The 20,914-nt window shown below is 38.3% G+C and overlaps 1 protein-coding gene across 1 annotated transcript; it reads left to right on the forward strand.

Annotated features, from left to right (window-relative positions):
- The first annotated feature begins 422 nt into the window (after positions 1-422).
- On the forward strand, positions 423-18,419 carry C1D (C1D nuclear receptor corepressor). The gene is made up of 5 exons (XM_006201527.4): positions 423-482; positions 13,601-13,747; positions 14,494-14,560; positions 14,868-14,923; positions 17,554-18,419. The coding sequence occupies exons 2-5, from the start codon at positions 13,610-13,612 to the stop codon at positions 17,716-17,718; spliced, it is 426 nt and encodes a 141-aa protein (XP_006201589.1). The 5' UTR covers positions 423-482; positions 13,601-13,609; the 3' UTR covers positions 17,719-18,419.
- Positions 18,420-20,914: the final 2,495 nt, after the last annotated feature.

The following is a 20,914-nucleotide window of genomic DNA, read 5'->3' on the forward strand; positions in this document are numbered from 1 at the left end:
ATTCATTTTTAATGTATTTTACAAAGAATCTCTTAGCGGTGGATTGGAAAACTATAGAACCCGTCCTTTCACCAGAAATAATTTGGGAAACTGGTTTGGAGGCCAATTTTGAGGCGGACATTGGGAGTGTAGAAGAACCTGGGCCCTGGAATGAATTTCAGGGAACGTAAAAACCTGAACAAAGCTTTAGTAACGAACTTTTTCTTTCTGGTTAAATACGCTCAATTTGTATTACAGTGGGCGCCGGCCAAATACAATTCCAGAAAAAGGCGCCCGCAGCCCGCGCCAGCTTCTTCTCACAGCTTCGGCCCGAGGCGTTTGAGAGGACCGCCTCTGAGGGCGGAAGGAAAAGGGGCGGAGGGGCGGGGCGAGCGGCGTGAGGTCATCGGAGAGCGCCGCTCGCGCCGCGGAGAGAGCCGGCGCGCCATTGACGTCACCGCCGCCGACCGCTTTCCGGGAGGCAGGAGTGGAAGGCCCGCAAGGTATTATTATTCAGAGCTGGCGTTCGGGTTTTTCTCGTGCTTCTGTCTAAGTCCGCTTCTCCTGGGACACCCCTCACCCTGTAACCCCTCCCGCTGACTGTGAGGAGCGGGGCCGGCCTGCGCAGCCTTCCGCGAATGCGAGCGTTGGGGCAGCGTCGTTGCGGGACCCCTATTTCCGCTTGTCTGTGGCTGCTTGCTGGCTTCGGCCTACCTTGGCCGCTCACGCCTCTCCGCGTCCGGCCTTTCGCTTTTTCTTCGCTTCTTAGCTCCGCCTTTCAACTATTGGAGGGCGGAGAGATTGAAAGCACGTGACTTCACGGTTAATTTTCAGTTGCCTTCAAACCTTGTTGCGGGAGGAAGGCCAAAGTGGAAGGTGTAGAGGTGTAGCTTTCCAATGCCATCCACGTTTATCGTTCACGAACATGACGACGGACTGTCTGCCGCTGCAGTATTACCACCCCCCTCCCCCCCGAGGTGATAGGTTGATTTAGACCTTAAGGCGAAATCTAATGGAATCTCAAAAAAATGGTTTTTCTTTGTGGCCCGGTAAAGTTTAGTGTAACTCACACTTGTGTTTGAAAAGATCTTTCGTGTCTTGCTGTTTGTTGACTGCAGTTCAATTTTGGCTTGATAAAGATGTATCGGTCCCAGTGAGATGTTTGCTACTATTAATCTGTTTGGACTGCCTTATAGAAGACTGGTCTGAGACTTAATCGTATGTTGACTCTGGATCCGAAAATAACCAAATAATTCCCTGTTGAAATTCCAAGAATCGTTTGTGACTGGTGGAAATGAGAGAACTCAATTATTTTATTGAAAGATAAGATAATGGTAGTGTGAACAATGGTTTTTCAAAATAATCCAAAGAATTTTGAGTTGAAAGGTGTTATAGCTGCCTTCAAATAGTTATGTTGTATGTATCACAGTTCAGAGGTGATAAAAATTTTCATAACTGCTTTAAATGTTTCAAATGACTCTTCACAATGTGTTATCTCAGCTACTGTTTCCGGACAGTTGACCCTTCAAGTGTGGCTCTAAATAGTCCCCAGTGGGTTAGGGTGTTTGATCATTTTCACTTTAGTAAAATAATAACAAATATTACTAGCTAATGTATTGAGTTCTGAGCCAGGCCTTCTAAAAACTTTACCAAAGTTACTCATTTAACCTGCATCATAGCCCTGAGATGAGATGAGAATATTGTCACCAGCAAATTCCATGGTTTGGAAGGTAACCATTTTGCTGCATCATATCTATAATTTTGAAAACTCTTCAGATTAAATATTAGAATTAAACATCAGAAGTAATTTCATTGTGTTCTGATGTAATTACTCATCTCAATCTTGAGCAACCTCTTTGTAGTTTATATCTTTTTCTATGATCAGACTTTGGGGTAAGTTTGTGTTTTAGAGGCTAACATCTTTAAAAGGAAGAAGTCCATCTTTTCTCTGGGACTTTAAGTCTGAAGGAGAGTTAACAGGTGACACTAACATGGCCTATCTGCCAAAGAGCAGTATTTATTGAGAGACTGTTGTGTGTATGTTCCACTATTTTTTAAGGTAATGCAGTGCAAAATTCATTACATTAATAGAATTCTGGTGCAACATCTGCAGATGTCTCTCTAGTTCTCTGCAAAATTATATATTTGATTTGTTCCCTGGCTTAGTTCAAAATTGTATATAACTCTACTTAGCATAGGGATGGGAACAGGTCCAGGATGTACATTATTGTATAAATTTCTTTTGGACCCAAATGGTGACTTCCTAATATCTGTTAAGTTCAAACTGTAATCTGATATTGAGATTCTCCAAAATTTGGTTCCAGTTTACTTTCACTGGTTTCAATTAGTGAGTAAATAGTTACTAAGTACCTAATATATGGCAAGACTTGATGTTAGTCATGTGGAGATACAAATGTCATACAACATGAATCCTCCTTTGAAGGAACAGTCCAGTGGGTAAATAACCAGTGGAAAGTTCTGAGCAGAGGAGTGACATGGTCTGACTTAGGTTTTTAACAGAATCGCTCTGCCTGCTGTGTTAAGAGCAGATTGTTGGCAAGGAGGGTAGGACAACGCCAGAAGACTAATTAGGAAGGTGTTGTAATAAGTCAGATGAGACGATAGTGGCTTCACAGTTGGAAAGAAGTGACTGTGGTGAGTTGCAGTTCAGTTTTGGGTGTATTTTGTAGGTGATGCTAAGAGATTTGCTTGTGATTGAATGTGGGTTGTAAAAGTAAGATAATTGTCAGTGGGGCTTGAGCAACGAGAAGGGTGGAGGTGTCATTAACTGAAAAGAGGCTTACTATGGGAGGAGTAGGTTTGTGAGGGAGGATTGGGAGTACAGGTATGACGTGTTAAGTTGGAGATGTCTGTTAGTTGTCCCAGTGGAGATGCTGAGTTGGCATTTGAGTCTACCAAGTCTGGAGTTCAGTAGGGAAGTCTTTGCCTGAAAAGAACATTTGGGAATTGTCAGTGAACAAGGTGGTCAGGAAACTGGAGACAGTCACCAAAGAAGTGAATGTAAGTAGAAAAGGGAAGCAGCACAAGATCTGGTACTTGGGCATTTAGCCTTTATAGGTTTGGGGAGATGAAGACCCAGCAAAGGAGACAGAATGAACATCTCATGAGGCATGAGGACAATTTGAAGAGTCTAGCATTGTGGAATTCATGGTGGAGTAATGTGTTCACTGTTGGGTGCAGTTTATGGATCAAATGAAGGATTGACGCCTTTGGATTTATCAAGATACAAGAGGAGTGTTATTGATGGTTAAATGATTACTAAACCTGGAGGATCTTGGGAGCCAAAGAGGAAGAAGAGATTACTTTTGTTTGGGACATATGGAAGCCTTTATAGAGGAGGGGGCATCTGATGTGGGTTGTAAAGGATTAACAGGTTTTACTAGGCCCAGAAGACAAGGGAGAGGTGTGGGGAGGGGGTATTCCAAGCAGAGGAAAAAGGCTTGCTTCTTCTCCTTCAAGGCCATACCTCCCAGTCAGTTGTCTTAAAGATGCTTTTGCAAATCCTTTCCTTTGTGTCCATTAGCCAGTTCCTCATTCTGAATTATCATTCTTGCTCCAGGCCTACTGAACACTGCTGAAAAAAATTCACTAAAGACCCAAATTAATGCTACCCAACTCCAACTGGGTCCTCTCGGTTGTCTGACAGTTCCTTCATTTATCCCTACCCTCTTCCTAACACATACCCTACGATGCCATGTAAATGAATACCATTTACTCAGTGTTTACTCCATGCCAGGCACTAAGGAGTCATTTACTTAATAGATAACCTATTTAGTTAGCGCCTATAACATGCTGCTCTGATACTTGGAATGTAAGTGAGCAAAGACTTGCCCTGCACCAAGGTGCTTACAGTCTAGCGTGGATGACGGACATTAATCGAATAATCACAGACGCATAAATTACAACAGTGACGTGGAGCAATACATGGTGCTGTGAGACTGTGTAACTAGTGGATGTGACTTAATCTGAGGCAAGAGGAGCTGCTTCCTTGAGAAAGCATTGTTGATGAGGGAGCTGAGTGAAGTGGGCAGAAAACGGTGGTGGCAGGGAGTCCTCACAGCATAGTTCTAGGAGGAGTTTCCAGGGAGAGAATGAGGCTAGAAAGGCTTTTGTAGCATGAGACTAGGGGGAAAATGGCCTTATGGTGGCTAGGAAATTTAGGTGTAGAGGAGGCAGTCCATTCATATAGTTCTTTGAATATATAATGGAGCTAAAGAATATAGGTTTGACTGTAGCTGGTAAGTTGGGGGAAATGACATTTTATCTGGCATATTTGGGAATAAAGTAAATTTCAGAACTTCAGACAATTGAAAATTTTATTTATAAATTTATCACTGTGATATGTTACAGATATTATTGTTTAAAAATCCTGATTCTGAGAGTGTACCATAAAATGTGCTCCTTTACCTTCCTGCTTTTTCATTTCCCAGCAGTAACCACAGTTGTTTCTTCTGTATCCTTTAAGAAACTCACATGCCTATATGAGTACGCCTCCATATTCCTATTATCTTTTTTCTTAGAAACAAATGGTTTGTATTCTATATGTTGTTTTTCAGTTTTTGTTCACTTAATGTATCTTAGGAATTGAAGCTCTCCTTCATATTTTTCTCTGCTGCAGAGTATTTTATTGATTGGACATATCTAAAGTTATTGAAGTCGTCCTTGCCAAAGGACATGTTGGTTGTTCCCTGCTTTAAGGTGTGTTTTAAAGAGTGTTGCAGTGGACGTCCTTGAACGTTGTCTTGTGTGAAAATGAACATTTTGAGAAGTAAAATAGCTAGGGCAGAGAATTTGTGCATAGACAATTTTAAAGCATAGTGCCAAATTGCCCCCTAGAATGCTCAGTTTACACTCCAGTTAATGGTGAATGAGAGGCTGTTTCTCCTCACCTTTGCCCATATTAAGTTCTATCAATCTTGATTTTTGCTTATTTGACAGGTGAAAAATGGCATCTTGTTCTGGCGATTTATGTTTCTTTAATTATGAGTAAGATTGATGCTTATTGGTCATCTGGATTCCTTCATATGCAAGCTGTTGATTTTCTTTGTTCATTTTTCTTTTGGGTTGTAGATATTATTATTATTTTTTTAATGAAGGTACTGGGGGTAGAACCCAGGGCCTCGGGCATGCTAAGCACGCGCTCTGCCAGTGAGCTAGACCCTCCCCCTGTGGGTTGTAGGTGTTCTTGTGTGCTGTTAAGTTGCCTTGTAGAGGCTCCTTTTATCTGTATGTTGCAGCTGTTTCCCCCTAGTTTTTCATTTGACTTTAGACTTGGTTTGTTTGCTTATTTATTTTTGCAGGCTTACATTTTAATAAGGGCCAGGTAAAGATATAAGGTATCAGGATTTTTTTTTTTTTGAAGGAAATTTGTGAGGTTATGGAAGTGATTAGACACTCTGGAATGTCAGCCTTTGTCAGAAATGTTAGTACAAACCTTGTTTGAGGCCACAAGCTCTGTCTTGTTTTTATAAGTTGATCAGCAACTATCACGGAGATCTGGTGAACACCTAGCAACCTACCTTCCCCTCACCCCCAGTTTTATTTGGGATGGAAATGAGGCGTAGTTGAGGATTTTAGACTATAATTTCTACTTAAGTGTTCCCCAGTTTATGAACTGGGTTATATTTTACAAGTTAAATTGTGGGTTGATGATCTAATTTCACTGTAGAAATAAAGTACATGGCTTTTTATCTTTGTTCTCAAAGTGGGATGAACCCTTAAGGGCTAGCTTTTTTTAGAAAGGTAAATTCAACATGTCCTGTACTTTTACCTTTATGTGCATCGGTATACATCCTTAAATGATGGGGGCAATTTCTTATGTAACTATAATGCCATTTTCATAGTTGAATTCTAATTTCATAGCAAAATTATCAGTAATTTCTCAGTGTCATCTAATACCCGATCCAAGTTTGGATTTTTTCTTTCAGAAATATCTTTTTACACTTAGTTGATTTGAATCAAGATCCACACAAAGTCTCCACATTGCATTTCGTTATTAGATCTCAGAGCAGGCCTCTTCTTTCCCTGCCGCCTCTCCCTTCTCTTGGTTTTTCTTCATGCCGGTTACTTGCTATGGAAGCCCGGTCAGTTGTCCTGGAGGGTGTTTCTCTTCCAGATTCGCCTCTTTGCTGTCTTGTGGTACTAAGTTGTTTCTCTGTCCTCTGTTTTTCCTATAAATTGAAAGTTAGCTGTAGAGACTCAGTTATATTCAGATTCAGCTTTTTGGGGGAGTTGGAAATACTACACAGATGGTGCTGGGTACGTCACATTGCCTCACATCAGGAGGTGCGTGGTATGTTTGTGCCCTACTTTTAGTAATGTGAAGACTGATCTGTGGGTTCAGGAAGTGACAGTCTCACTCCTCTGCTGTAAACATCTCCTTTTATCTGTCGGTGATCATTGCCCGAATCTGTAATTTCATTAGGGGCTGCAAAATGGTGATTAAAAAAAAAGTTATCGCTTCTTCCATGTTTGTTAGCTGGAATTTGAACTCTCGTTTTATTACTTGAGAATCTTGACAATCAACACTATCACGACTGTTGTGGAAGAATGCTGTCAGAGCAACAGTTTGTGATGCCAAGGATGTATCTTTCCTTGCTGTAGTTCTGGAAGCTTAAAGGAGTGTGATGGCCTTTTGCTGTGTCAGCTTGGCTAGGCTGCAGCCCCCAGACATTCAGTCCAGCACCAAACTAGGTGTTGCTGTGAAGGTGTTCAAAAAAGTAATTAAAACCCACGAACAGCTGCCTTCCTTGCCAGCCTGTTTGGGAGGTTACTCTGGATAATCTGGGTGGGCTTGATTCATGCAGCTAGAAGGCTTTAGAAGCAGAGCTGAGGCCTCCCTGACGACAAAGACACTCCACCTGTGGACAGCAGTTTCAGCTTGTGGCCAGGAGGTCCAGCATGCCCTTTCTTGCCCGCCTGCCCTGCAGATTTCAGAATTATTTAGCCAGCCGCACAGTTGCATAAACCCGTTTCTTCAGATTGTCTCCTCCTGGTTCTGCTGCTCTGGTTGAACCCCAGCTGATACCAGGAGCCATTTCCTCCACTCTCCTGTTCTCTAACAAGATTGGGTGAGGAGTGGTGGCAAGGCTCAGAGCACATCCTTTTGTTTAGGGTGATCCTATAGTTTATTTGCTCAAACTACGGCTTCCGAGAGAGAAGTGGGAAGCTGAGCAGTGGCATAAACTGGGACTGTCTTGGGCAAATTGAGACATTAAGTCATTCAGTGTGTCAGCCACTGGTGACACATCAACATGGCATTGCCCCCTCAAGGAGCTTGTAGTCAAAGGGAAGTGAAGTAAATCAGTGCCTGTCACCAGATAGTGTTTTAAGTGACAGCCACTCCTAGTTGTGGTTATCCAGACCGAGAGGCGGGGAGGGTGGCACTCAGAGAAGTCTTACTGGTTGAAGGGAAGCCTGATCTTACCCCTGGAGATAAGCAGGGTTTGAACCTAGCCAAGTAGGGAGGGTGGGTCATGTATAGAAAACCCTGGGTGGAAGGCTAGGCTGGGTGGGTGTGGAACATTTGGAAAACTGCCCTCAGGGCTACAGCTATAGGACTGGAAGAGGGGAGCAACAAAAGATGGGGTCAGGCCCATTACAATGGGCCACACTGTAATGGGCCTGACATCCACACTGAGCGGTTTGGGGTTTGCCTTTCAGGTAGTGGGGAACTGTTGCAGGATTTAAAGCAGGGGTGTACCATGATCAGACTGTCTTTATAGAAAAATCACATTTTGTAACATCCTACAATTGAGAGTGGAGAAAAATTGACAGTGGGGACCTACTCAAAGGTTCTGAAAGTGACCTGGTCAGTGAGAATGGAGAAAGGCTTGGGGCTAAGGAGATGAAGGAAGCCATACTGACAGGACTGGGGGGATGGGGGGTGACTCCCCGGCGCCCCGCTGGACTGAGCTCCCTGCAGCCGAAGGTGGAGGGGAGGAGGGGGGAGGACTTCAGTTCTGCCTGTGACGCCCTGCACCCCTCCTTTGCTCCTGCTGGTGCTGTGGCTCTCATCACCAGCCAGAGAGGGAAGGAATGACAGGCATGTCCTGTAGAAATTCCGGGGCAGGGTACCTCCCTCTGCCCTTGAGCCTCAGCCCCACCTTCCTGAGGGATGAAGGAGGCACCTTTTCTCATGCCTTTTCCACTCTCTCCATTTCTGCAGCCGGTGCTTTGGAGGGAGCAGGTGGAGGGGTGAGGAATACCCGTAGAACCTGGGCAGGAAGTCAGGAGCAGAGGTGGCTGACTTCTCTTCTTTCTCTTTGGACACTGTCCATGTCCAACCTTGGGCAAGTGATTGAACCTCACTGGGGTTCGTTTGTTGTCTGTGAGGAGTAAATGAGTTCACATGTGTAGACCTCAGAGTCGTGCCTGGGTCACAGGCAGCCGTGTTCAAACGTTCGCTTTTGCTGCTAATGTCATACCTTCCCTGCTTCGTCCTGGCATCTGAGTAGCAGCGGGAACACAGGGAACTTTCTGCTGCTCCCTCCTGGCAGCGCTTCCCGTGGAAGGAACGAATCCTCCTTGGGAACTGTCTGTCAAATGTTAGAAGTCATTTGAATTGGGGGGAATTTCTGATAATAGAAGAACCTTAACAAGAAGTTCTTGCTGTATAGTACAGGGAACTGAAACTATGTTCAATATTTTGTAGTAGCTTACGGTGAAAAAATATGAAAACAAGTATATGTACATGTATGACTGAAAGCATTGTGCTGTACACCAGAAATTGACACAACATTGTAAACTGACTATAACTCAATAAAAAAAATATATATATATATACAAAAAAAAAGAAGAACCTTTATTTTTCAATCTGCCTTGCCTTTCTGTCTGTCTTTCTTTCTTTCTTTTTTTTTTTTAGTTAGGAAGAAGGCAAGTGGTTCAGTTCAGGTTTAATGAGAGTCATTATTCTTACTTACTGCCTTGCTTTCAGTATTCACCCTTACCCATTTTAACAATAAATAACTATTTGTTTATTGGGGCTTAGGGACAGGGAATAATTGCAGGAAAATCCCCATCATGATTCTTGAGAGGGGAAATGTTTTCTGATAGAAAAATTAGATGAAAAAATTCACATTTAAATAATCACCTTTTTGTGTTTTTTATACCTGCAGTATTTGTTAAAAGCCAAAATACTTTCTTAAAATATGCCTTTATTTAAATGTAATACTTTTTTAATTACAATTTTAATACATGCCTTTTGAAATAACAAAATTTAAACAATGAAGAATGGAAAGTTAAAAAAAATGAGTCTGCTTTGATCCTATTTCCTAATTCTTACCCCTTCTCAGAGAATGTGTATTTTTGTATGTCTCCTTCCAGACTTTTTTCTACATCTCTACATACACAGGTTTAAAAAAAATGGCATATGTTAGACACATTATTTGTTACATACTATGTTCTATGACTTTTTCACCACTTATTGTGTATTACTACATAAAGATTATTTTTACTGTTCTCTTGGATAGATGTGCTGTAATCTATTCAGCTGTTTCCCTGTTGATGAATATTTAGATTACTTCCAGTGTTTTGTTATAGTTTATTCCTTTGACAAATGTTTATTGACTGCCAGGCAGTGCTAGTGAACAAAACAAAAATTCCTGCTCTCATGTTGTTACCTTCTTTTGGAGGTAGACAATAAGTGAGGTATGTCAGATGATCTTAAGGGCTATAAGGTGATGAAGGAGACAAGGAGTGCTGGGAATGAGGGGGAGGGGCGGCAAGCCTTTGAAAGTTTCCGAGCAGAGGCCTGATATGATCTACTTAGATTTGGGATGATCATTCTGCTTTCTTGATGATAAACTGTTGGAATGGAAACAGGGAGGCCATTTAGGAGGCTTTGTGACAACCCAGGCAAGACACAGTGATGGCTTGGACTGGCTTGGACCAGGGTGGTAGCAGTTAGAGGTGGTTAGATTCTGAATATGTTTTTTAAAGATAGGGTGATAGAGAAGAGTCCAGGACCATTCTGTAATTTTAGTTCTGAACAGTCGGAAAAGTGGAGTTGCCATGAAATGAAATGGGGAAGACTGTAGTAGGCAAGATCAGTAGGGTTTTTTTAAAAAAGTGAAGTATAGTTGATTTACAATATTTTGTCTGCTTTCAAGTGTAGAGCAAAGTGATTTGGCTTCATATTTATACATTTATATGTATATGTATTTTCAGATTCTTTTCCATTATAGGTTATTACAAGATATAGTAGGCAAGATTACACATTTGGGCTTTGGGCACATTCCATTTGAGAATCTATTAGCAGCCAAAGAGAGGTATTGAGTAAGCAGTTGGAAAGGTAAATTTGGAGTTCAGTGGTGAGGTCAGGGCTGGAGATGCTAACCTAAGAGTCATCAGTTTATTAATGTAGTTTAAACCCTGAGCTCACCTAGGGACTGAATTGGAGAAGAGACTCAAGGACAGCCCTGGGCACTCCAAGGTTTAGAGGCTGAGGATATGAAAAGGTTGTAACGAAGAAGACCAGGAAAGCAACCAGTGAGATAGGAGGGAAACCACGAAAATGTCATGCCCTGGAGACCAGCTGAAGGGAGTCAGCTACATCAGATGACAAGACCTGAGAACTGACATTGACTATACAGTGACTATACAGTGTGGCTGTGGGGGTAACCTTGACAGGAACAATTCTGAGTGAGAAGTAGGGGGCTTGATTGTGGTAGATTCGAGAAAGAATGGAAAGAGAGGAACTGGGCTGTTAGTATAAGCAACGCTTTTGAGGAGTTTGTTCTAAAAGAGAGAAAATGGGGCTTTAGCTGGAGGGGGTTATGAAGTCAAGGTGTTTCTGTTGTTTCTTGTCTAACGTGGAGGAATCAAATGTTTTAAGCTTACTGGATCCAGCAGAGGGAAAAATCCAGCAAGGCAAAGCCCCCACTTTCAGAGAAAAGTTTGAGGAATCCATTTTAATAAATTTATATGCATGTATACAAGGGTTTCTGTGGGCTGCTTTCTTAAGAGGATTTCCTGAGTCAAAGGGTATGTGCATTTAAGAAATCTGTACCAATTTGTATTCCACCTTTGCTAATATTGGACTTTGCCAATCTTAAAAATTATTGCCAGTCTGATGGGTGATATCTTCATTGTTTTAATCTGTTTTATGCTTTGTAGGAACTCTATATGATCGAACTTATCCTTTGTTGTATTTTGACAAATATTTTCTCCCAGGCTGTTTCTTGCCATTTAAGTTTGCTTATGCTATACTTTTACCATATAGATTTTTTTCAGTTTTTATGTAGTTAAGTCTGTCAGCCATTTCCTTTTATAGCATTTGGGTTTCATTTAGATTATATAAATATTTTATATACTCTTTTAATACACTTACATATTTACCTTGAAAATTCATCTGGAGTTTATTTTTGTGTATGTTGTGAAATAGGTATCTAAGTTTTCCATCTTCTTCTGTGTTCTTAAACAGTTAAATACTTAAGAATTAACTGTTTCTTGAAGGTTTGGAAGAAATTACCTATAATATCTTCTAGGCTTGGAACTTTTTTGGAGCATAGATCTTTGGCTTCTTAATGTTTTATTTTTAAATTTAAAAAATTGTTGTCTGTGGTTAATGATCTATTTGGTTTATATACTTCTTTTTAGGTTAGTTTTGGTAATTGATTTTTTTTCCCCTGGCGCCTCATTCTTATCATCCAGATTTTTCAAATTTACTGGTTTATAATTCTACATACAGAAAAGAAATTCCAAGTCTTCTCTATATGTGCTGTCTCTCCCTGTCCTTACACCTTTGGGCAGTGATGCTGTAGCTGTTCTTTCACAGATCTGGGGATTGATTAGCTGCTTTCCGCCCTCATGGGCCAGATCTCACTGCCCTTTGTCTTGGGGTTACTCCTAGATTCTTCTTCTCTTTTGCCTGTGAGGGATTGCAGGCTCCTTGGTTCTGTTTCCTGTCAGTCTAATCCCACTTGCTCTTTAGCTCACAGAAGTTTCTACTGTTGAGGTCTGCAGGTGTGTCTGTGCCCTTTTTGGGCACATAGCTAAGGAGAACATCAAGCCAGCATCACAGTGGACTTATTTTTGTATTTCTCCTGTCATTCTGGAGAGATTGTGGGAAGGATGAGAGACAGATACGTATTTTTAGTGAGCCTTCTGAAACAGAAAGTCACTTCTATCCTGTGTGGTTTTCTTTTCTCATAGCCCTTTGTGTCATTGCTGGTTGCACAGTAGTTGGGTAGTAACTTCCCAGTGTGAGTGGTGATAGTCCCATGGACTTCACTTTTTAAATTTTAAATGAAACCAGATGTCTCAGTGGAATATACTTGTTGAACAGAAATGTTGATATATTGTGACTAAATATTCAAATAGTACTTTAAAACCTTAAATGACATAGTCATAACATTTAGAACTACAGGGACTTTACAGACCATTAGACCCACTGCCTTATTTTATGGATGAAGTATTCGAGGCCCAGAGAGATTCAGTGATTTATCTAAGGTGACAAAGTCACTGATCAAGCAGGATGGAAAACCGAAGTCTCTTTGCTTCAGTTTGACTATGCTGTTTGCTTTTACACATTCTTGATGTTCTCCTTAGCTGTGTAACGGAAGAGGTATTTTCAGCTAATGAAATTTTTTTAAACATAAGGATGGTACATGTGGCTTGGAATTGCTTCTGAAATTTGGTCTTAGACACCATATTAAATATATTGATGTTGATTGTGCTTCTCATATTGATATTAGCTATTATGAATGTGAACATTAAATATTTAAAATATGAATTTTAAAAGAATGAGCTGTCCAGGTATGCTCTAGCCTAAACGAAGACCATAGAGTTTATTTCCCCCTCTCTGCATACAGACTTCATGTAATTTATGGACTCCTGGATTTCTTATTACTATTTTAAGCTTAAGGAATATATATAAATATAAATACAAGCTTGAAAATGATTTTAGTGATAAATAATCATAAAATATTTCAGACCTAGGATTTGTAATTTTTTGGTTTAATATGCTATGCTGCTGGATCAGCAGCTAAATTTAGCAGTGCTAAAATACATGTTTTTCATGAAAAGAGCTTTGCTTATCATTTTTTTTTCCAGCAAGCATTAGGGAATAGGATATATGTATCACATTTTCACTGCTTTGCTTGGTCTTTAACTTCAACAGAAAGTTTTTTAAATTTGGGATTTTTATTATTGATATTCCTTGTTTGGTAGTCTTATCTTTAGTTCTTGAAAAGCATTGAGGGGTTGAGGGTTTGCTGTGTGTAGCATTAGTGAACTTGGGTGGGTTCTGTCCTGGTTCCCCACTGGCCCTCCCCCCGCCCCCATCCCTGTCTCACCTCAAGCCAGTTAAGAAGAGGGGAGGTTTGTATGTAGTTGCTCGAGAATTATATTCTTTTTCTTTGTTAATGGAGGTACTGGGGAATGAACCCATTGCCTCGTGCGCGCTAAGCATGCATGCGCTCTACCACTGAGCTATACCCCCCTGCCCCAGGATTATATTCTAAGATTTGTTTAATTATCTTCAGGTTTCAACTCTTTCAGTACTTTTGAAATACATGATATAACATTGCTTTTTTTTTGTAACTTAAAGAGCTATCTCTCTATGTCCAATATGAATTCTAAGAATTTAATTTTGTTCCAGTTGGTCATAATGGCAGGCGAAGAAATGAATGAAGACTATCCAGTAGAAATTCATGAGTATTTATCAACATTTGAGAATTCCATTGGTGCTGTGGATGAGATGCTAAAGACCATGATGTCTGTTTCTAGAAATGAGTTGTTGCAGAAGGTATTTTAAATTCGTGATTTCTAAATATGTAATTCATAAAACCAAGTGCTATGTTATGAAACATGTAGAAGAAGAAATAGATAAATGCCCGTTTCTCCCTTTATTTCAAATTTTTTAAGTGTTTGGATATTTTTAGGGGAAAAATACAACAAAACTCCAACCTTAGGAAATACCTCTTAACTATATTTTATTTTGACTTGGATTTGGGAGAAAAAAAGTTCTCCCAGCATTCTTTTTGACAGCCTCTATCTTTGACCTTTTAAGTATTACAATGATGTTATCAGGGTTTCTGGAAACCCTATAGGACAAAAAGAGTAAATTGACTTTGACAGTCTAAAACAAATCTCATTATGTTTCTTCTGTCTTTGGTATTGCCTAAGCATTTAGCCTGCTTCTTATACATAAATGCATCATGTACAGTGTTTATATTGATAAATTACTTTTGACATACAAAGCCCAGATCATACCTCCTGAAATTAAAATAATTCAAAAGAATTTTTTTTTTTTTGTATTGTACATGTTCCTCGTTTAACCAAAGATGGTACCCTGGAGTGGAAATTTGTGGGCAGAAATTACTGCTTAACAAAACTTTTCTTTTTGCAAATTATTTCCAGATTATTTGGTTAGTGGATTATAGGAAGTGAAAAAAAACATTTCTTTGATACATTGTGCTTGGTGAAAGTTTAAAATATCTGATGGTGCTCAAAGTTTGTGTGTATTTCTTTTTTTCTTTCTCTTTTTTGTAGTTGGACCCACTTGAACAGGCAAAAGTGGATTTAGTTTCTGCTTACACATTAAATTCAATGTTTTGGGGTATGTATATTACTTTAGAGTTAATTAGAAAGCAAATTATTTATTGTGTCAAAAGTGATTTATTTTTAAATGCTAGCAATTTATATAGTTATACTTTATAGCAATTTTATAGTCAGATATTTATTTCTTTCAAGTTAGAATACCAGATGCCCATGAGCCACACATAAATTTAATATTACAAAGAGGTGGAATAATTTAAGATTTAACGAATCATTTGTGCGGTTCCTTTTTTGTAACTAGGATTTCTTTAATTGATGCTGTTAATTAATATGTACCCAATTTATTCCATGAAATCTTTCTCTTTTAGTTTACTTGGCAACTCAGGGAATTAATCCTAAGGAACATCCAGTAAAGCAGGAATTGGTAAGATTGCAGTGGATTTATTTCCTTTTATTTTACATGTTTGCCTGTTGTGTATTCCTGAAGTTAAAGTTGCAGTGCCTGTATCACACTAATTGTGGGGGGCGAAATTATGAAACTGAGCCAGATTTCATAATGTCTTTAGTTTTTCTTTTTCTCACCTTTGTCAGAGAATAGTGTTCCATGTATTATATAAATCTCTGGATAGGAAAGTGTTACGATTCTAGTAATTATTTATAACTTCTGTATTATTTTTCCTATAAATTCTTGAAACCTGTTCATCTCTACAACTGCCTTTTTTTTTTTTAACTTACACAATTCTTAAAAGTATATTCTAGTTGATTTACTAGCAAAGACAGGAAAGTTTCTCCTCCACCTTTTCAGTTCTTCCATTAATTCATTTTCTCAGCAGTAAAGAATCCAGTTCAGCAACAAAGCTAAAAGCTTTTTTGGCACCAGTTGTATGTGTACTGTCCAGTAATTCTGCATTAGTGACATATTTACAACCTGTAATAAATCTTCTAGGTTTGTCTTTGTATTCCATTTAGATATGTAAGTACAGTATATAAGGTCTGGTATCTTGGAGTTTTTGCTGACTTCAGAAATTAAATCATTCAATTTTGAAAGAAAAAATTAGAAATCAAACTTATGGTTACCTTCTTGACTTGGTTTTATGAATAAGAATATTAATAAATTTACTCTTTCTGTTTATAAAATATAAGGTAAATATATATATATGTGAAATACACTTGACACTAATCTACAGTCTTACTGTGGTTGATAAGTGTGTTTTTTATAACTTAGTAAAGAACTTGGTCATTCATTTTAAAAAAATGAGTAAACCAGATCTGTTGTCTTTAGTTTTTAGATGTGTAGACTAAGATGTTTTTGTCTTTTAAATTTCTTGGGGGAAGAATAAATTTATTTTTAAAGATAGAAATTGTGAAAAATACTTAAAGCTAAAACGTGAAGCAGTGTGAGCCAAAGATCTTGATTTGACAAGTGTTACTGGCTTTTGGTCTTAAGAAGTATACATCGTATCATCTGTTTTCACCTTTCTAGTACGGTCTTCACATGTATAAAGGTCCTCTTTTTGTCTTTAACACCAAGTTATTTGGAGTGTTTTAATACTTGATTCTGTCATTGGAAAAGGATCAAATCACCTGTCTTCTTTTTCCCTCAGAATCCACTTCATAGGGGAGTACATTCATATTCCAGACAAGGGCTGGCACATAAAAAGCATCCATGAGCCTGTTCCCCTCTTCTGACCTCGTGACAGACGTTGCTAATTGATCACAGAGTTACTGTGTGAGAGGAGGCCTGTTTGTCATATATATCATACGTGGGGAAAGGCATTGAAAATAGTCAGCTTATTCATTCAGCAAATATTTGAGTGCCTCCTGGGAACCAGGCATTATTTCCAAGTGAGATAATTCCTCAGTAAATCAAGCCAATAAATATCCCTGCCTTTGTGGCAGGTGCCAGACTGTCTAGGGTTGAAAAACAGTTAACATAATAGAACAAACAAATAATAAATGTGTATGAATATATGGTACGGTAGAAAGTTATATGTTATGGGGAAAAGGAAGAAAATAGCACAGGGTTTGGGGCACTAGAGTACTTTTGTAGTGTCTCCCGTTCCGGTGGTAAAGGCCGGACTGACTGACAAGGCTGGCTCTTGAGCAGGCGTGGCCGGGTGGCTCCGTGAGGGAAGCTCATTCCAGGCAGGGCTGGGCTGGGTGGTGTTGTGAGGGCTTGGGCTTTAACTCTGGGAGAAATAGGGAGCCATGAGAGGGTTTGGAGCAGAGTTGTCCATTTTTAAAAATTGAAACCTTTGGAGGTTCTGCATTTTTCTGTATCTGTTTGTACAAGTCTTTTGATTATTGTAATGAAGCTTGCTTTAAAGTGGTGATCAGTAATTTACTCTGCTGTTTTATGGCTCTCACACCGTTGTTGCTCCATTTGAAGTATAGAATAGCCCTTTATTCTCATTAATGGTCTCAGAAGATTCATAATGATGCAGCAGTCTAGCATGTTTCTCTCCTTGTCTGATGAGGGCAGTATGTTTCACTAGAAAATATCATGTGTTTATATGAAATTGAATGAAAGATCTTGTGCTTTCATTCTGCTTATTTTAGTTGTGACACTAGAAGGTAACATAAAAAAAGTAAATAGTTAAATACTGCCGTAGCCCTTTCCTGTTTAGAAAACATTTTGGAGAGTTTAGTTGACATGTTGCAAGTAAGCTCTGTTTTAGATTATGGACTTCAGATAGAAGAGAGTTAGTATGTGGATTTAGGTGAATGCTAAATTTAAAAATTTAGTATAACCACTTACAAACAGTGCAGTGTTTATCTCTGTAGCCATGTGTTAGTCTGGGTCTTCCCCTTTTGAAACACTCAGAACACTTCTGAAGTGGCTTTCTCATGTCCGCACTCCCCCTGGGCTGCGAACTCCAGGAGGGCGTGGACCGCGTCTGTCCTGTCTCTCTGCTCTTGCCCAGCGCCGCTCAGTAGGCGGTAAATGCAGCGCTGTTGAGTTTAACTGAGGTGAAGTACAATGAAACCTAGCGGCGGTGAACAGCTTAGTAAATCTATTGCCTTTCTTCTTTTTCTGTTTTTTTAATCTTCAAGGAAAGAATCAGAGTGTACATGAACAGAGTCAAGGAAATAACAGACAAGAAAAAGGCTGGCAGGCTGGACAGAGGTGCAGCCTCAAGATTCGTTAAGAATGCTCTCTGGGAACCAAAACCTAAACATGCATCCAAAGTTGCCAATAAGGGAAAAAGTAAAAATTGACCTTTTGGTTTTGGTGTACAGATATTCAAAAAGTACATCATTTTTTAATTGTTTTTCACAAAATAGATGATGATGATGACGTGGCAATGTAGGTTTAAGTGTATTTATTCCTTATTGAATTCTTATATAAAATTGACATTTTAAACTTGTATTGCTAAATACTTTTCCCCCCAGAAAGATTGGTATCTTTATTGGTTTTCTTATAGAACACCATGCAGTTTTTAACATTGTGGTATATTTTATATTTATAGTTTACCATCTCTCTTGACAAAGACTTATTTCCTTATATAGGTTGGTCTTTCAAGTGCCACTTTATAAGCAACTGTGAAATTTAAGTTAAATGTTCTTTGTAAACATTTGTCTATTTTCAATGAATAATAACCTTATGAAGTATGCTGACGTTATAAATACATGTTTTCACTGTATAATATTAAGAAAGAGTGAAATGATGTAAATGTCCATTTTAATCTGTGTAGTTATTTCATTATGCTTTCATGATTTTGGGAATTACTGCGTTTTTGAAATTTGAAGTACAAAATTAAGACTTTAAGGTTATTCTTTAATTCTTGGCACTTTGCCACTATATCCCATTTGAAGTAAAATATATTCTCATTAACTTTAGATGGGAAATGAGGTTGTATATTGATGGCTGAATTTTGGCATAATGGCTGTATCCAGTCAATAAAGCTGTAAATGTTGTATAGCTGGCCTGTTTATTTTTTCTCTTTTGAGTAAACTTGTCCTTGAATTATGAGGGTAGGTTTTAGAAATGCTGAGGAATAGAGAAGTTCATGAATTTTTGTTCCTTATGCATAGCGCCCACAGTTCTTGTGGCCTCTCTTCAGGTTTTTTTTCAGTGTGTTTCTGAGGCTATAGCAAGTGCAGACAGGTGTTTTGGAACAACTTCCTCTGTTATGTAGTGCCACTTACGCAGAGCAGAAGTCCAAAGGAGGTTACGTCATGTTTATAGTCTGATTTATTTTTCTGTAATATTTGTTACAGAAAATCCTAAATATTAAAAAAAACTCAATTTTTAAAAAAATGTCGAGGCCCATGACTTTTAATCTTATGCCCTTAATGCTTTCAGTCTTTGAATCCACATCATTCTGTGTAGGAATGCCAAGTACAGTAAAGTAATTTAATTTTTGAAAAAGAAGTTGTTAAAATTTTCTGTGTGATTAATTCTCCATAAGTAACCTTGAATAAATGGATTTCTTGATTTATGGCCACAGATATTGGAAATGGTCTTAAAATGTAATGGATTTTGTAAAGCATGTTGAACCCTGTCTCTGACACACAGAGAGGAAGTCACTGATAGTTGCAGAACGTCTTCTGGCTCTGGTGTCAGACAGTTTGAAGTGGAAGAACGTTTATAATTATTTCACTCCTTTTTTCACCTTCATCCCCTCAAATTTCTAGGTTTTTTTTTTCTCGAAGTAACTTCATAAGAGAAATAAATGTTATTAAGATCAAGTGAAGTGGCTGTGTTTTTTATTGCAAAGAAGCATGTAACTTGCATTTCTGTATATTTTTCATTTCATTAAGGAAAAAAAAATTAAGTGAAAAACATCATATGGTGGCAGAAAATTCTTAGCTAGATTATTGGTTTGTGAAAAGTCCAACTCTGCATTCTCTGAAACTGGAGGTTCTTAAGATTCTTAAACTGAGTAATTTAAGTGTTTATTGGGAGAAGTAAAAAACAGTTTGAATGTATTCTGTTTTATGTCTAATTTCAAATACTTGTTATTCAGCACATAGCAAGGAGCTGAATGGTAGTAAGTGCGCTGGGTTGCTTATTTTTTGTTCATTTATTTCACAAATATTTAATGAAATTTACATTGCTAAATACTGTACTAAGTTCCAGGTAAGACAGCTCCTTTTATTCTATTTTAATCAAGTCTTATGGAAAAAAAAACTGGTCTTTTTGTTTAATTCAGTTTTTCAGATTTACTGGAAAATTTGTGACAAGTTGTGCTCATTAACCTTAGAATCATGAAGGGTGATGGGTTGATCTATTTGACTATGGTGCAGTTCTTGTTAACGTAGTTTGTTCCAAATGACAGTCTGCTCTAAGTTTAGATGTTAATTACATCTTATATTAATCTCTGCGGGAATTAACAAATTGGAGAGTTTATAGCTATAGATATTTTTAAGATTAGAATTATAGACTATTAATCTAATACTAAATAATGAGATTTGGTCTTTTAGTATTATTTTAAGTACAATTTTCTTCTTCTTCACAGTTGCAGGATGGGAATTCATTTTAGTAAAATAGAATATGTTAAGAGGAAAACTGAACCTTGAATTATGGTTTACATTCCTGGAATTCGAGGTTCTGTCAAGTTGATTGGTTTTTAAGATGCCCTGCAGATTAAAAAATTGTTCCACTTAGCTATTTGAAATGGGTTAGTATTCTTTCTAAATAAGCCCTTTAAAATTGACTAGAATGTAGGAAATGCTTAACAAATGGACAATATATTGAATATAGATACTTTTTCTTAAGTGTAGGTCATGGGAGAAGAAGATGACAAGTTTAGGAATCACTCAGCTTTAATACAGTTAAATCATACTTTTAAGCAATAAATTATCAGAAATCCTGGCTTTCCAAAGTGACATCAACTAGAAAGGTTGAGCAGGGATTCTGAGCCTCATGTAATAGCTAGATTTGGTATATAAAGCGAAGAAAAAGAAGCACTGGCGTCTTGTTTTCTCCCTTGGCAGCATAGTTAGTAAACTTGCTGCAGTAAATTCAGGGGCTCTATTAACTGAATAGCAACGTATTTTATGTAAATGTTATCTGAATGTAGTTAGCTAATAAAAACATTTTGTCTTCCCTATATCCTGGTCTAAAACTTACCAGTTTTGGAAATACAAACTTTATTTTGTTTGTTTTATATATTAGCATTTGAGAGTTGTTATTAACAATTATGTTAGGGGGAAAGTATACAGCATTTCATAATAGAATTCTGTAGGTGTGTTCTACTTGATTAATTTGCTGTTACGTTGCTTGTGAGCAGGATTTCAAGAAGATGCTTTAATGTTTTTGGTTTGCAGATCTGTTTTCCATTCAGAGAGCAGCCACACTCTGACTTGATGTGCCTTTTTAAAGTGTTTATTTTATGGTATAATTTTTAATAATAGCCAGGAAAGATTAGTAGAGTGGTCCAGAAAAGGGAGTAGCTGTTATCTATTGGTC

The sequence above is a fragment of the Vicugna pacos genome, chromosome 15 (genome assembly GCF_048564905.1).
Source record: "Vicugna pacos chromosome 15, VicPac4, whole genome shotgun sequence".
Classification (NCBI taxonomy): domain Eukaryota; kingdom Metazoa; phylum Chordata; class Mammalia; order Artiodactyla; family Camelidae; genus Vicugna; species Vicugna pacos.